General features: G+C 32.0%; 2 protein-coding genes across 3 annotated transcripts; both read right to left on the bottom strand.

Annotated features, from left to right (window-relative positions):
• Positions 1-76: 76 nt before the first annotated feature.
• LOC100814540 (myb-like protein X) lies at positions 77-2952 on the bottom strand. Its single transcript, XM_003526244.5, has 2 exons — positions 2257-2952; positions 77-1554 (listed from the first exon to the last, which is right to left on the bottom strand). The coding sequence occupies exons 1-2, from the start codon at positions 2452-2454 to the stop codon at positions 253-255; spliced, it is 1500 nt and encodes a 499-aa protein (XP_003526292.1). The 5' UTR covers positions 2455-2952; the 3' UTR covers positions 77-252.
• A 5729-nt stretch (positions 2953-8681) lies between these two features.
• Positions 8682-13894, bottom strand: LOC100816318 (beta-glucuronosyltransferase GlcAT14A). 2 transcript variants are annotated; one of them, XM_006582269.4, is made up of 5 exons: positions 13424-13894; positions 12276-12986; positions 9840-9915; positions 9637-9752; positions 8682-9465 (listed from the first exon to the last, which is right to left on the bottom strand). In XM_006582269.4, the coding sequence occupies exons 2-5, from the start codon at positions 12871-12873 to the stop codon at positions 8957-8959; spliced, it is 1299 nt and encodes a 432-aa protein (XP_006582332.1). In that variant the 5' UTR covers positions 12874-12986; positions 13424-13894; the 3' UTR covers positions 8682-8956. The 2 variants fall into 2 exon arrangements, with proteins under 2 accessions (XP_006582332.1, XP_003527451.1); XM_003527403.5 differs by having other exon boundaries at positions 12276-13894.
• Positions 13895-16713: the final 2819 nt, after the last annotated feature.

Raw genomic sequence — 16713 nt, 5'->3', positions numbered from 1 at the left:
AACCTCCACCATGCTAATTTGCTCAATATGATCAATATCATGAATGTTGCAAAGTTTGAGAAGTTAAAGAAATTGGTTTATAGTAAACTTGAATAACCGATATATTATCAGGAAAAAGGGAGTCTTGTTTTGCTGACATTTTCCTCCTAAGCTGATACATCCTTTTTATGTCAGGAATTTGAAATATTTCTAAGCATTCCAAGCCTACATCCACTATTTCTAGTATAGATGGACATAGTAAATACAGTTTAATTACAAACCAGTCTGAAACTCCGACTCATCTATCTCTCCCTTGTATTCATCCTTCTCATCTTCAAATTCAGAGTGCAATTCCTTGAAGAAATCGTAATCATTGTCCTCATCATCTTGGCCACTGTCAATGGAATCCTTCTCTTGCTTCTGTACATCCAAAACCTCCTTTAATTCTTCAAGCCCTTCAAGTAACACCTTGGATTTTGTTTGCGCAGCATTCCTGTCAACTTTGTTGATATGCCCCTTGTTCCAGTTTTCTTGGACTTGACTCTGTTCATTCTCTTCTGACTGCCTAATTTCATCCAGTATCTTCTGTGAGTATATGTTACTTCCACTATTTGTCACCTGATGTTTTGTATTATTCACTTTCATGTCATTGGCATCTTCTTTGCTTTCATGGTTTTCAGTCTTCAACAATTTGGCATGTGGCTTTTCTTTTCTTTGGCTGTTATTGTTCCTTCCTTCATCCTCCCTTGCAAAATTTTCCTCATTAGAGACTTTCCCAACTCTTCTACCTTTCAACTCATCTTTGTAAACCTTTCTATTATCAGAGTGGTTTTCAAAAACCCCATTGTTCTCCATTGAACTATTCTTGACAGTGGTTCTCCAGCGCTTCCCTTTCATTCTACTTGCACGGCTATGCTTCCTCTTCGTCCCAGCCAATTGCTTCACCCGACCTCCACCATCTGTATTGTTCTCTACTTGTCCTGCATGCTCTTCTCTCATTGCTTTCTTTTCTCTCCCATCCACCACTTCGGCGTCATCCATATCTTTTGTGGCGCCATCCCCATCAGTCCGAATTCCATCTCTCATCTCAGTTGCAACCTCCCCATCTTTGAACTTGGTTAATTCACTTTTACTTGCACCTTCATTGTTATCACCCTCATGCTTGGCAGATTCACCTGAATTCTCATCCTTCTCAATTTCATCCTGTGCTGCAATTGTTCCATTTGCAGTCACAATTTCATTAAAGATGGTAGGATGATCATTAACCGGGGTTTCAAGACGGCGCTTCAAGTCCTCTAACTCTTCTTCCTTATGCTTAAGATTGTCTCTTAATGCTTCTATGTCATATCCTCCTTGTGCAACACTTTTCCCCTTTTCTTGCATCGATCTCAGCTCATTCTGCTGCTCCTCAAATGCTGATTCCATCAGCTTCTGCTCATCTTTCAGCGAATCCAGGGTGGATTGCATCTCCCCAACTGTTCTAGCCAGCTCCATCTTCTGACTTCTCAGTGTGTATAACTTCCCCTTCATCTCTTCATTCTTGCTTCTCAACTCTTTGCTGCGATCTCTTTCCTTCTACATGATTATGGTAACACAGTCACTGCTGCTCTAATCAACCAATCAACTTTACTACCAATCTTACATTTTGCACAATTGAATTGAAAGAATATTGAAAATGCAAATCATCTTTATCATATTTCATCCCAGATACAAACACTTTTGGCATTGCATCCCAAAGAAAAACAAACCATTTATTTTTGGTATTTAGATAAAGACAAAACTTAGATGCAATTTCATAAGTGCTTATGCTATGCGGATTATCAAGATAAAACTCCAATTATGAGCTGAGAATAATACCAAAAACACCTATAGAATTGCTTCTAAGTTTTTTTTCTTTAGTTTAAGTTAAAAATTAAATCACAAAGGGACTCGGCATTGTGAGAATTGGAAAATTAGTTAGAAAGAAACCATTGCTTCACCTCAACTCCCAATAACACCTTAATTTTCGATTTTTTCTAGGAATGCATTAATAAAACTTATTAGAACTCGTCAAATTATATGATTCTTAACAGCTTGTTAATAAAAAAAGTTTCTTGAAAAATGGTATGTGTGTGTGTGTTCTTACTTCCTAGAATGCTTTAATTTTTTAATAATGCATGTTGCTCCTTACGTGTCGTGATGAGTGAAAAACACGTAAAAGTAAGAAACAGAAGCCAAGAGAGAGTGAGAAGAGTGGATTTGGATTTCCTCCGGATCCGAGAAGAATTAGAGATTGACCTGCAAGAGAAGCTGAAGAGCAAGAATCTGTTGGTCTTTCTCTTTGACAAGAAGGGTGCAGATGCGCCTCTCTCTGAGCTTGTGAAGCACCATGACACCAAGCAGTGCAATCCCAAATGTGATAAGCAATACCAACACATAAGGCCTTCCTCTGTGACTCCCTCCACTGCTGCTATGCACCCCTTTGTTGTAAGCCATCTCTCTCTCTCTCCCAAAGTGGTTATGACCAAAAGAAAATATACTCAACAACACAACACAACACAACACTATCAAATATATATGAATGGCTTCTTTGTTTTCTTCTAACTAAGTCCTTGGAAAAGAACAATGAAGAATAAAGTGGGTGGGGGTGTTTCTCTTTCTCTCTCTTCCTCAAGAGTCAAGAGTTAAGATTTTGGGTTGCTTGTCATGCAAAAAGAAGGTGCCACCTACTCATCATATCTGTGGTTGCGGAGTTCACAAAGTTGAGTGTGCATAGAAATTGTGTCAGGGAGTTTCATTCTGGGACAGCCACATTCTCATTCCCATGCTCTCCTCATTTTGACTATAACACCCCCTCTCCTACATGAAATATAAAATATACTAGTATTTGTAATTGCCAGTTAGTAGTATTTATTAATGACTCGGTTTATTAACGTTATTTTTATGATATGTAAGCAAGAGTATTTTCATCATTAAAATTATAAATTGATAAATTTATGCAAACAGTTACCTAATGTCGGATCCAATGCATTTAGCAATGGGATGATGCATCATGCATGTACGAAATGGTCACGGTGCACATGTACGAAATCGGATGATGCATCATGCATATACAGCTATTTTACTTATTTAATTTAAAGGTATTTTATTTGCAAGTTATTAAACTTTAGAATCCCTTTTCATTGTTGTTTGGGTAATGTATAACGTTGTTCAAATTAATTTAGAGAAATAATTTTATTTTTTATAAAAAAATATTCTAGAAAGTTAATGAAAAAGAAGTTATTTTTTCTAAAATAATACTAGTATGAACTAAATTTGCGGCAAACCCTTTGTATTTACTATTTTTTTCTTCTTTCCCAACATAATAAATGTGAACAGACTGTATAGCTTTTTATTAATAAACGTATAAACGTAGTATCTTTATTCATAGTATGTACGTTACCCCATGCTATTCTGTATTTTTGCCAAGTCCTCCCTTTTTTTGCGTGAATGCCAGATTTGTTCTGAGTTGTTGCACACTTGCATTCATAGCAAAAGTTATGTCAAATATCGGTTTCACAATATTTTTTCATGGGTGCTTTAACTGCTTCATTGTACTAACATTACAATATTATACAGGCAGAAATTAATGCCTGATTTATTTAGGAATTTATAATTTGATAGCATTTGGGTTCTTTCTCATTTATGAATAGTAGGATATGATATAATTGGAGTGTAAAGGGAAAAAAAGAAGAAAAAACTTTTCTTAAATATTTTTTTATCAAAAAAATAATGTTCTTTTATGTTGGAGACATAGTATCATGAATTGTGTACTGTTCTGACGTTATTCCTTCAGAGAATTCTCCTATAGAATGACACCAAATTAAAGCTCGGAAAGTTAATTAACAGATGGTGTGCAATATTTTGGGATTATTGTATTGCCATTCTCATTTGTTTGGCAACTTGTTACATAATTACCGGTGAGGCTGTGACGATTATTCTTAATTAATTAGATATTTTCATAAAAATGACATTTAAAATAAGAGAAACTAAGTAATATATTAATAGTGTAAATTTTACATTTTTATTTAATCATACATTAATATATATATATATATATATATATATATATATATATAAAAGTTTATCGACTTTTAAAAAGTCTTAAAATTAAAAAAAAATTAGTTGATTGATAATATAAAAAATTTACATCAATACTATATAATCATTAAAATCTCAAATAATTAGTGTAAAAGCTAACAATTTTCAATTATAAACCATCCATGATTGAATGATAGTATACAATATTCTTATAACAACAATTTTAAATTTTTACACTTTGTTTTCTAATTAAATTAATAATATATTTTAATTTAGACATTGAAACTTAATTGATGATATGAGAAATTACGGGTGAATGGGTTCGGATAAAAGCACTATTTCGTCTTAAATATAACAACAAAAAATATGACACACTAAAAAATATTTTTTTTCCAACTTACCCTTTTGTAAAATTTTGTATTAAGAATAAGAAATTATCATTCAAACTAGTACTTCAATTAAATGAATGATATTTTAGAGATAATAATATTAAATAAAATAAAATTAATTAAAATTTTCTTATATTTGAAATCACGAAAAAAAAAATTCCTTAAATTTGAAATTAGAAGAAATATAATGTAAAATATCACCCTTATTCCTATATATAAGAAAAAATTACATAATTCATTAAAATCAATACAAATAATTAAATTAATTAATTTATCATAAATTTTAATTTTATCCAAAGACTATCCATAATTATTTTTCAAACAATGAACTTATCTTGTTCGTTGAAAATTCAATAAATAATACATCACTTTTATAAAATAAAAAAACACAATCATTTAGGATAAAAATAAAATTTAACAATAAATTAATCCTATATTTCTTATAATTAGGAGTAACAAAAGGTTATCTTTTTGTTTTTATATATAAGACCGAGATACTATTACTTTTTTTGATAAAAGGAGACTACAACTACAAGCCACTAAAGTATCCTACGACGAAAAGAAACTCCACAGGAATCTGCTAATAACAACTTAACAACAAAAAGCAGAAGCAGTATCAAACAAATGAATACCAAAGGAAAGATCATGAACCTTACCAGCCAAAGCATCAGCAACATAATTACCTTTCCGAAAGATATGAGCTACTTTAATATGGTCTATGAAGATACTATTACTATTATTAGCTAACATAAATTAATGAATTGAATATCAGCCTTTTGACAAACAATGCACCCTCTACAGTGTTTTTTTACGCTGCAGTCTGCAGAGGATCCTTACCTTGGTTAGGTTTGTGGTCCAAAATTATTAAGTTTGAAGATGTGGCCTACAATGGAGCTGATTGCAGTACCCTTGTGTAGCCCTTTTATCCACCAAAACAAAACACAGTACCTTTGTGTGATTGTGTAGTTGGTTGGTTCCAATATCCTCTTCAATTAATGAAGTGGTTCTAGTTTGAAAGGTTAGTTATAAAGGAAATGATATCTCTTGGCTTGGAAGTTTTTGTAACAACAAAGTTAAATTTCAACCCAATTGGCTTAGTGATGGAATATTAGAGTGTTTACATAAGGTACTGTGATCAAATTGAATCTCATTGTTGCTGTAAAAAAAAAAACATTGAGAGATTGTTTTCTAGACATTTAGAAAATTGCTCTAAAATATAATTGATCAGTCTCTTCAAAATAATATAATTGATACCAAGCGTCATTTGTTAAATTTTTCCTTGTTCATACATATGACTTAATACCACACGATAGAACTATCTTCGATATGTCAATCACTTTTTATATGGGGCAGCACGATTTTATTTTTTTTTATAAAATTCAGACAGAAAGCATCAACCCAAAGACATTAATTCCAACTAGGTTGGCACCAATGAAGGGCAGCACTTGATTTAATCAGAAGAATATTTGATTATTTCAAGCCAAATTCAAGTGAAGACCAGTGCATTTGCGGGGCAAAATCGGAAATATTGCCACTAAAGGCACTAATGTTGATTATTTCAAGCCAAATTCAAGTGAAGACCAGTGCATTTGTGGTCCAGCTCAAGTGACCCAACAAAAGGTGTTGTGGTCATTGGAGTTGGAGCAGCCAACTGCGTTGATAACTATAGTGTCTCTCAACTATCTTTTAGTTATTGGAGCTATTCATAGAATTGCAAAGCAGGTTAATGGCTGAGGTGGTGAACTTCCTTTATGTGCAAGTGATGGTAATTGCATATGAAGTTGTCATTGAGGTGGCTTGTAATTTGTTCAGTCTAAATACATTAGTCCATTGAGGTGTAGTGGCTTAAATATCTTATTGAATTTTTTTCATTTCTTATTCTATTCAACATTAGTTAAAATTTAGGTACAAAAGGAAGTTTAATGCCTTGCCTTGCCTTGCATGGGAAGAGGGACTTTCTACTGGGATGGAATACTTCATGACCTTTCACAGGATGAAATAGTTCCAAGTTACTTGAAGCTAATTAGTCACATTGTTTACGGAGAGAATTTGATAACAATGGACCATTGTTTCAATGTAAAAAATATGATTGGATGACACTATATATCTGTTTGATACTATTAATTAGTATGTGTTCTTACCAAGTTAGGAAGGTTTTGGCAGTCAAAGAATTTTTATTCTTCTAGTCTTGTACTTCATTTGTATTGCAAGAACATAGGATAGAAATTGAAGAGGGAAGGAAAACTAATAATAATAATAATAATTCCTTCGTTTGGTGGAACGAGATAAAAGAAAGAAGGTATCTATGTGTGAGTTTGATTACATTTTTAGGTTTTCTCGATGTATGTATACATGACAAAAATATTGTTATTTATATTATATTTTATTCTTTAGTTAGAGTATTTATGCTATTTTGTACACGTATTTTTAACTTTCCTTTCACAGTTTCTTTTCTTGTATTTTCTCTCATGAAACTACTTAATAAATCATCTCACTTCTTATTCATTTTCCTTCTTTTCATTTTCTTTCTTTCCTAAACCAAATACTATCAATAAGCCTTATATTGTCATTCAATATCCATGAAATAAATAATGTGCAATGGAATATAAGATGGTGGATGGACCCAAGCTTATATTGATACCAGCTGATTAGTTTAAAAGGTTGTTGCATGCAAAGTTAGAACATACTAGTATTTAGACAGATTGAATTATTATATTTTTACACTGTGTTTTCTATAGGTACTGTGTTTTCTATTGTATAGGTTCGAAATTAACACAATCTCACTATACTTACATCTTAATATATAAGTTTATTGAGGGAAAACAATAGTTTTAACTTTTTAGGTTTAATGCAAATGCGGTAAAGTTGGCAGGAGCAAAAAATTAAAAAAGATACAAATACTTTATCCTAGTCCTCCTCGTGCATCCAATGGTGGACCATGCCTCTGATGACTAATTGGCAAAGAATCCATGTGAAGGATCTGTTGTCCTCTTGAGTTTGAAGTTTGAACTAAAGACATGTCCCTTGAGATGCGCTCTATAACATGCTAATCATGTTCCCTGATGAACCGCAGCACAGAGATTGCAAGCATGGTTAGTGCTTGAGGGGTAGCCAAGGGTGCAAACATTGGTGCTTGCTCATGTCAAAAGTTCAACTGAAATAGTTTGCTTGCTGTTGGTGCCTCACCAGATTGGAGTATAAAACCACACACTGTATATACAGTATACCGGTTAAAAATTTAAAATGCAAGGTGCTCTCGAAGGATAATTCATGGACTAGTCTTCATAGAATGATAACAAGAGTAATAATATTTGGAAAACAATTTATGGACACCCAATATGTTATGACACCTAGACACCTAGTGAGAAAGAAAAAAAAAGAAAAAGTATAAGTTATATGATATGATAGGATGAGAGAGAAAGAAACAAATGAAGGGTGTTGATAAGGTGTTTAAAAAGAACAGATATTTATATATCATTGTTCAACATATTTAGACACTTCAACATTTTAAAAGTCTCATTGATATTTCTTATTTTTTTCTCTTTCTTCTTGTCAAATCAAATACATATAATATCTATCACTTTTAACTATTACATATTTTTCCTCTAGATGTAAATTAGCGTATAAATGTCCAAGAATCATTTTCCAAATAACAATTCATGAGTCATATCCCTTTTGCTTATTATCATCTCTCAGGAAAGAGAAACTATTATGGACTACCTATACTAGTTATCAAACACTCCCTTCAGCAATTGACATGTGCTAGAGATCCCACGATATCTAAGAATATGTTTAAAATAATATACATAAGTGAAGGACAACTCCAATCTTATGAACTAGATTCTAAGGTTAAACAAGATTTAAATCCAAATTTTAAAATGATATTAAAATTAACCTAAAAATTGTTTGACCTATAAAGCTACACATTATCAAGTCAATGAGTCATTATTAGCAATTAGCAATTCGCAATTCACAAATGTCCAATTCTACAAATTTCATACTTGAGATGTCTTATTCTCGACATGACTAGAGTATGTTAGAAATCACACATTAATTAGTTATAAGACCAAAATAGTGTTACAAGTGAAGATAATCCTCACATTATAAGTTAGTTTTTGAAGCTTAGTTAGATTGAAGCCTAAATTCTAAGAATATCCAAGTGCATCCTTAACTAAACAACTAAACTCATGTTTATATTAAATTGTATGAAGTATAAGTAATGCCTACCTAAATATATATCCACAAGAAAATAGATAACCAACCAAAAGTCCACTGTGAAATTTAATTGCCTTTTTTTGTAACTCAACAAAAAGTGTTGCAATTGCATAAATGGTTGCCCGGCAGTGCAACCAAAAGCGTGCCTAGACCGAAACAAGCACCAAAACTGCTGGTGTGAGTGCTTGTTGATTGTTAATATGAGAACCTATATTGAACACAAAATTCAGACCTTTTACATCAGATATATATGATCTATAACCACACTTATGTACACTTGACATCATTCATCCTACTTGGAGGGTACCCCTTTGTCACAAACACTGCTTGCTTAGAGATTCTTTAGATAACAGCACCTGAAGCAGCTCACGTAGCCTCTCAGCACCAGGTCCTGACCTAAACATTGTATCATTGCCACGAACAGAACAAGGGTCTGCCCCACCATCTGTGTTCCCATCACACCATGCACCAGGTGAAAATCTATGTGTGCGCCCCAGAAGTTCTTTGTCAATCTTGTCTAGCACAGGATCCTCCTTTGCAAATTTGCGCGCGAAGAGTGCCTTGCTTTTAACCATTTTGTCAAAGTCCTTCATAGTTAAAGAGATGGGATGCTGCTTTGGAGGAGTGTCCCAAGCAATGTAGTGAAGATCATGGTTTACCGCCGTGTGACGGAATTCCTCAGTGTTACAAACGACAGTGTGAAAATATCCCTCTGGCGAGGAGATAAAATTTGTGTAATACATTAGCATAGTCCGTGGAAAGTTATCCCATCCCCATATACAATACTCCACAAAGGACCGAGTCAGTACAACCCAAGCTGAGCCTGTTCACATAACATAAGAGAAAAATATAGGATTCTGCCATGTTGATAGCCAATTAGTAGCTAGATATTTTATAACCCTAGGACTGCTAAACCTTAAAAGGGCATCTTACTTTAAATTTGCAGTAGAAAATAAAATTTATAAATGTTTATAGATAATAGATATAGACATACCAGTAAACAGTTTAAAAGACGTCGGAAGTGTTCTTCGTTGAGTAGTCAATGCTAAATCAGATTTCTTTGATAAGTAAAGAGCAGGGTCAATAATGATGGGTCTTGCTCTTTGGTTCCTGCATATAAGCAGTAATACAAGGAAATCACAATCAACTGCAAGGGGAGAAAAACATGCAGAATATAATTTAGAGCAATTCACTCACAGTTTCCAACCAGCAATGCGTGTGTGTTCAATGAAATTGATATTTCTTGACAGATTTGAGAAAACATGAAGCAAATCTGCAAAAGCAGGAAACAAAAATCAGATGACTTCACAAAGCATCTATATGAATCTTGATTTATATAAATAACAAGGAATGATCTATATGAATCTTGATTTATGCCAAACAATACCAATACGCAATTCAATCAAACTCAAACTATAAATACATGGAATGATCTATATGAATCTTGATTTATGCCAAATGACAGAATATCAAAATATTAGCAACGCAGAAGATGCTGAAACCAGAAGACTCAAATTATTGAGTATAACAAAATACCCTCAAGCAAATTGTTATGCAGTTAAGCAGGTACTAGAAACTTTATTTTGCATTTTAGGTCAAAACGGAATACATCTTATACTTGACAACAGCCCAAAACAAGTTTAGATTTGTAGTATGAATTTAATCCATCTACTTGAAAGGGAGTTATCTTGATTCTTGAGTGTTGAACACTTTTGTCCAGCTCATACTTCACCATCATTCCCAGCAGTATAGTAGCTCTTGTCATGCAAAGAATAGGCCTAACCATATCATAATCTATGCCGCACATATATTCATAATATAAGTTGTGGTTTCTTCAGCAACTGATTGGATTGGGAAAAAAATCCTCTGAAATTTGTCTCTTAAGTGAGCAAGCATAATTAGTAATCAACCTTAATTTTAGAGGATTAAGACCACAACGCACTTTAATTAATTCAACATATACCTTTACTCACTTTAGATACAAACTCACAAGGCAAATCCACTTAGATCAGAGTGCATAACTTTTTTGTGGAAAAGAAGATTCAGACCTTCCACAAAAACAATGACTACATTTATAGAAAAGAAGCATCATCTAACATCTGCTGTAGTAATGAAAGACCTTGTTTAGCATCTCTGTTCTAGAAGTTCTAGATTATGAATGTAATCCAGCAGATATCAACTAGAGTGACCTTCATAATATCCAAACAAATCTTTCAAATATTTGCACAAAATGCAACTAGAGGAACTCCAGAAGAAATTCAAGAATGCAATGTTACTGGTGACAAGGCATACATCAAATCTTCAATCATAAGACTTCAAAATTTTACATCAAATGGGATAAAGCTTGGTTGTTGTTGTTGTCATCTTTCAGAGCTAGACAATACTAACTTATGGAGATTCAAATTGACACCCTCACATTTGTTGGGCATTAGGGCAAGCACTGAACGCTAGTAGCAATGATTTCAATATCAAAATAGCCTGAATGGTAAGAAACTAGAGTTATAAGGATTTACACTACTTTGAGAATTTAGACAGTATTACCCTTAAGCACATCATAGAGGCTACACCTGCATGATCTAGATAATTTCTGTTTTACTTCAGGAACAAGACTCATCCCTGAATTACTGAAAACAATTATGCTTTAGGCTAGAATGACAGTGATGGAAGATTCGAAGGAAGATTAGAAAGAGAATTTCCTGGAATTAGCAACACGATTAAACAATAGAATCACAGGGAAAGTAAATTAATGACACAAATGAACTTATTTCTTTAGCTTAGGCACAAATTTACTTGCTAGCCTTCTACAGTGGAAGACATGTAACATGAAAAGCAACAACTGTGTTTAAGAGTATGTAACCCATTAATTCAATCATTAGTTGTTTAAACAAACCGAATGATGTTACAATGTTACATAGAGATCCATCCTGAAACATTAGCAATAATCATGATGGATGAAGATGAACTTCAATAATTGTTTACTGTTGTTAAAACATCATTGCCTATTTTTAATAAAGGTTTCTGTCCTCAAAACATAAGTGTGGTGCTCAAGGGAAATAAAGCAACAACTTGCTAAAAACGAAAGGCAAGCTACACGAGATGTAGCAGCTTAACTACTACTTGACATTGTTACACATCATAACAATACACCCCGTTAGATTTCAGCTTAAAACCAATAGGCACCAAGTGAAGTTGTCCAACAGATATATAAGCTGCAACCCGAGAATTGAGGTCAGGCAATGTAGGACTTCCTAACACCTCCCTCCACGGATGCCTATCAGAACAAGCGAGCCTATTAGAATAGGCAAGAACCAAGATGGGTTATAGGCTTTGATACCATGTTAGATTTCAGCTTAAAACCAATTACTAAATGAAGTTGTCCAACATATATATAAGTTGCATCCGAAGAATTGGGGTCAAACGATGTGGGACTTCCTAATGCACCCTAATACCATATGGTTTTCAAGTTTTTTAAAGCCTTAGTGAAACAAGCATCATGTGTTCAAATCCAAAGAAAAGTTCGTAAAGGCTCACTATATCCTTCCATGACCAAGAAATCCGTAGCTCATGCATACGCATTTTGACAGGAATAACAACATATAACATCAAAAAGCAGATAAAGGGTCAGTTACTAACCATCCTGTGTCATAAGAGGATAATCTGAGGCACTGAGGTTAATAAACCAGTCCCACTCTGAACTTTCCTTCAATAATATTGCAATAGCTTGGAGGGTACAAGCAATCATTGTAGGACCCTTATAAGTTACCAAATTTGATTGAGACATAACACGCACATTCTCCACCTCACGAAATATTGGATCAGCTTTCACTGCATTTGCCAATTCCAACCTTTCCCGTGGCGGCGCCTCAAGATCTAAATGCAAGATGTATTGATTCCTTGGGTGGTACACAGCTTCTAGTGTTCTCATCATCCTACGGCTATCACCCTTGGTGCCTGAAATAAGATATGCAAACCTCGGTGCCTCCCTCTTCACCACACTAACATTTAAGGACCTTTGTATATCTGATTCCACAAAATATCCACTTGAATCCTCTGATCTCTTGAAGGAAATGATTTCAAACGGTGACTGTTCTCCCCCGCCATCAGAACTAAGTAATCCAAGAATGGCTGTCAGAACTAGACTCATAGATATAATCAAACTTGCAAAAAAGGGGAGAATCCACTTCCTATCACTAAACATCCTTCCTGAATGAGAACCGACATTTTTCCTCATACTCTTGTGGCACAGCTAAACCAAAAATCAAACTTCAAAACCCTTTCACTTCAAGGGCAAAAACCAAGATCTCTACCTGTGCTCAGTTCCTGCAGATGAGTTTAAACCCAAATCTGCAAGAACCCACCACAAATCTTTAGACAAGTATAGTTACAATGATTCAGAAACAGAACCAAATCCACCTTCTTAACAAGTATAGTTACCACATAAGCAGAAAAGGGTCCATCTTTTCTGCAGGATAGAACATAATTTTCAAACATAGATGCTTATCCTAAATAGGCATCAATCCACACCCAATGCCAAAGATTTGGGAGCTAAATAAGTAACATATGATATGACAAATTGACAGTGGTTTTTGGTTAGGGGAGCTGGGACCCACCTCTAGATAACAGGCTCAGATCTGATTATTACTACCAAATCATAAAGGAACAATTTTTATTTAAGGCGCAAAAGGCGGAGGAAAAACTTCACAATAAGTCAATCTTCAGTCTCTTTACAAGTAACCTACCTACATTGGAATTTTAACTCAAAAAAGAAGAAAAATCCACACCTCAGATTTCACCTGTAGAGACTTAAATGCAAACTCGCTCTTTCTGCTTTCTTTTACTGTTCCCAAGCCAAGATCTTGTCACTCCAAAATTAAATACACCAATATAAGAAACTGAACACACTTGAAAGGCAAGTTTTGGGTAACTTCAGATTCAAGAGAAGGTTTAGTTTAAAGAAACTGCTCCAAACCAAGGAGCACAAGAGAGAGAGAGAGAGAGAGAGAGAGGATTCAAAGTGATGGGAATTTTTGTTAATGATGTGTGTTTGAGGGTTATGAGGAAGATGTGTTGTCAAGAACAGGGTTTTCTAGAAAGAGTGATGAGATTGTGTTGTGTTGTAGTACTTTAGTTGTTGTATTGGCCATTCTTCTCAATCTGGGTGGCCACAGATTCAGGAGTGGTGACTTTGCTTTCAATGCTTTGTTGGTTTGGTTGGGCAAAGTTTTCATTTTTTTTTTTACGTTAATCTCTGGGATTTTAATATTCATGTTTGGTTTTGATGATAATATTAATACTTAATTATTATTAATAATTAATAATAATAAACACACGCTTCCGTTTTAACGTTGGTGTTCTTTACACGTTAGTTTTTCTTAAGGTCCTTGCATTCCTTTCCTTGTTGTAACAACAACATTCATTCCATTTGGTGGTGGCTGCCATTTCTTTTTAGACCTATCCTCTGGACATTCCAATTCAAATAATATAAAATTATCCCATTTAGCTCAATTAATTGAATAAAATAGAATGTGTATTATAAATTTTTAATATTATATTTAATTTATATGAATAAAAAATTCATTATCTAACTATTTAATATAATTGTATATTAAGAATTTTAACAAAAAATTGTAACTAATTTAAAATAATCTCATATTGATTGAGTCACATATTTGGTAATGTGGCTTCCATATTAATCTCATTGTCTCTTCCTTTTCAATCCGAATCATCCTTGTGTTGCATTGAGGTCGTATTAAATTCTCTTATAAAAGAAAACTATTTTGTTTCTTTCGTGATAAGTGCAAATACCTAAATAAAATAAGAGGAAAGAATTAGTCTGGTGAAAAGTTAAACATTCCGTATCATTTTTTTAAAATTTAGGCTGGTGCTTGAATTGTGTCTGGTAAGGGTTTCTAATAGTTTATAAAGTTGTTTTGATTAATTTATAATCTAGTTTGACTAAATTAAGTTTGTTTAATGCACAAATTGTTATTGTAGCTTATAACTTATTTTTTTTCATTTTCGGCTGACAAGGTTAAAGCTATCCTATTTAATTTTTTATAGATAGTTTTAACGAATAAATGAAATCTAAAATAAAAAATAAAACTTATGCACGATAAAAAAAAACCTATATTTCTTTTGTATTATATTAATTATATTTTTAAAAATTATTTCAAGTAGCTAGTTTATAAATTTAATTTTTATTTCAATTTTACCTCGCTAATTTCTTTTTAAAAATTTAAAACAATTTTGCGTAATTTATCATCTCACACGCAAACAACAAATCAAATAAAATAAATTATTTTGAAATTTGAAATTTTATTTTTCTTTATTTTGTTTAGAATCAAATTATTTATTTTAATTAATTATTTCATTGTTTATTTTTAATTAAAATATTTAGTCACCGAACAAAAGTTGATAAAAAAAATGAAAAAAAAAATATAATTAAAAATTCATCAAATATTATTGAAAATGGTTTAAAAGAATATAAGTTTATTAAGAAATTGATTTTAAACAATATAAGTAAAATTATCAAATTTTACCATTTTTTTATAATATAAAATTAAAAAAAATATCGTCCTGCTTTTTTTGTACACTTATTTTCTTTTTATAGTGTATTTTCGTTTACCCTGATTAATTTTTTTCTGGAACCCTAATTAAAATTTACAGATAACTTGTACTTTCTATTTTTTGTTTTGGTAAGAAAACTATAATTGATGGTTTTTTTTTAATGAAAAACGTTGAAACTTGAATGGCATAAGTTACACGAAAAATATTTACGAATTAAAAATTGAAACAGTGACTTCGATTATCATTATTATATTGATGAACAAGACAGCTTCTTAATTTGAATTAATGGAGCTCCATCAAAGTACAGATGATGATGATGTTTGTGTTGATAAGGAAAACTTAATGAAAGCATGTTGTTGGTTGATTTTAAAGAAAGTTTGGTTAGTGAACTATTTGTGAATCTTTTTCAAATACTTACTAAAGAATTTTGTTTCACGCATTATTTAGTTATTTTCATAAATACAGGATTTATGAATTTTATCTTTGTTATAAGATCGTTAAAAAATTAATTCAAAATATATTTTATCTTTGAAAAACTTATAATTTCACATTCTATTAATATTTAGTTTCCGACAAAAGAGGTGGGAAAAAATTTGTTCCCACAATATAGGAATACATTTTTATGGGTAAAAATTCACATACACTCTGTTACTAATCATTATCCACTACTCTCTCATTATTTATTCATGATACATACTTAATTTTTTTACAATCCCATAAATTCATTATTATCCCATTAATATTCTTACAATTTGATTTATGTGAGTTTCATTTATACATTTTACAATCATTTTTCATTTTCCTTTGATTTAATAGGCAATTCTTATTTCTCTTTCAATTATTATTATAATCTTCAAACACATACAAAGAGGAAACAAGGAAAGTTATGATAATTTTTATAATAAATATATTTTAGTAATTATAATATATTTTCAAGAAAAAATAACTCAACTAAACACATGTTTTAATCATCCCTGTGAATATAAAAATAATCTCAACCAATTTTAATACATATTTTTTTAATAATATTCAAGAATAAAATTCTCATATTATATTTTCAAAATGAAATATTCGTAAAATAAATGTCCCCTAAATTTAAAAAAAAAATACACTAACAGTCTAAAACTAGTGATGGATCTAGAGAATTTAGGCAACTAAATTAAAATGGCTAACAACTGACTGCATATATGATTGGTTTTGTAAATTTAGGTGTGATTCTTTTTAAAGTAGAGTATTGTTAGAATTTTAAATATGAAAAAAGATTTTATTAAAAAATTAATCTTATCATATTATATATCTTCTTAACTTAGATATTTAGGATTGATACAATTGTATAAAATTATGTTGTGTTCCCATATGAAAGAATAATTTATTTAACGAATAAATATGTGTTCGATTCATTAGGGTGTAAAATTTTCTTAGACTAATAGCAACCATACACCAAGATTAGTCTTTGACATTGTAGATTAAGAGACATCCCTGTTTTGTGACCCATAACAAAAAA

This window comes from Glycine max, chromosome 6 (genome assembly GCF_000004515.6).
Source record: "Glycine max cultivar Williams 82 chromosome 6, Glycine_max_v4.0, whole genome shotgun sequence".
NCBI classification, from domain to species: Eukaryota; Viridiplantae; Streptophyta; class Magnoliopsida; order Fabales; family Fabaceae; genus Glycine; species Glycine max.
Note: the sequence above shows the minus strand (reverse complement) of the source record. Positions and strands in the feature narration are given on the sequence as shown.

Excerpts from the sequence above, each read along its gene's own strand:
- LOC100814540 (XM_003526244.5), bottom strand. The coding sequence starts at position 2,454 with ATGGCTTACAACAAAGGGGTGCATAGCAGCAGTGGAGGGAGTCACAGA. Across the intron at positions 1,555-2,256 it reads CTCTTCAGCTTCTCTTGCAG|AAGGAAAGAGATCGCAGCAA; the intron begins GTCAATCTCTAA and ends ATAATCATGTAG.
- LOC100816318 (XM_003527403.5), bottom strand. The coding sequence starts at position 12,873 with ATGAGGAAAAATGTCGGTTCTCATTCAGGAAGGATGTTTAGTGATAGG. Across the intron at positions 9,916-12,275 it reads TCCTCTTATGACACAGGATG|ATTTGCTTCATGTTTTCTCA; the intron begins GTTAGTAACTGA and ends CTGCTTTTGCAG. Across the intron at positions 9,753-9,839 it reads CGCATTGCTGGTTGGAAACT|GAACCAAAGAGCAAGACCCA; the intron begins GTGAGTGAATTG and ends GCTTATATGCAG.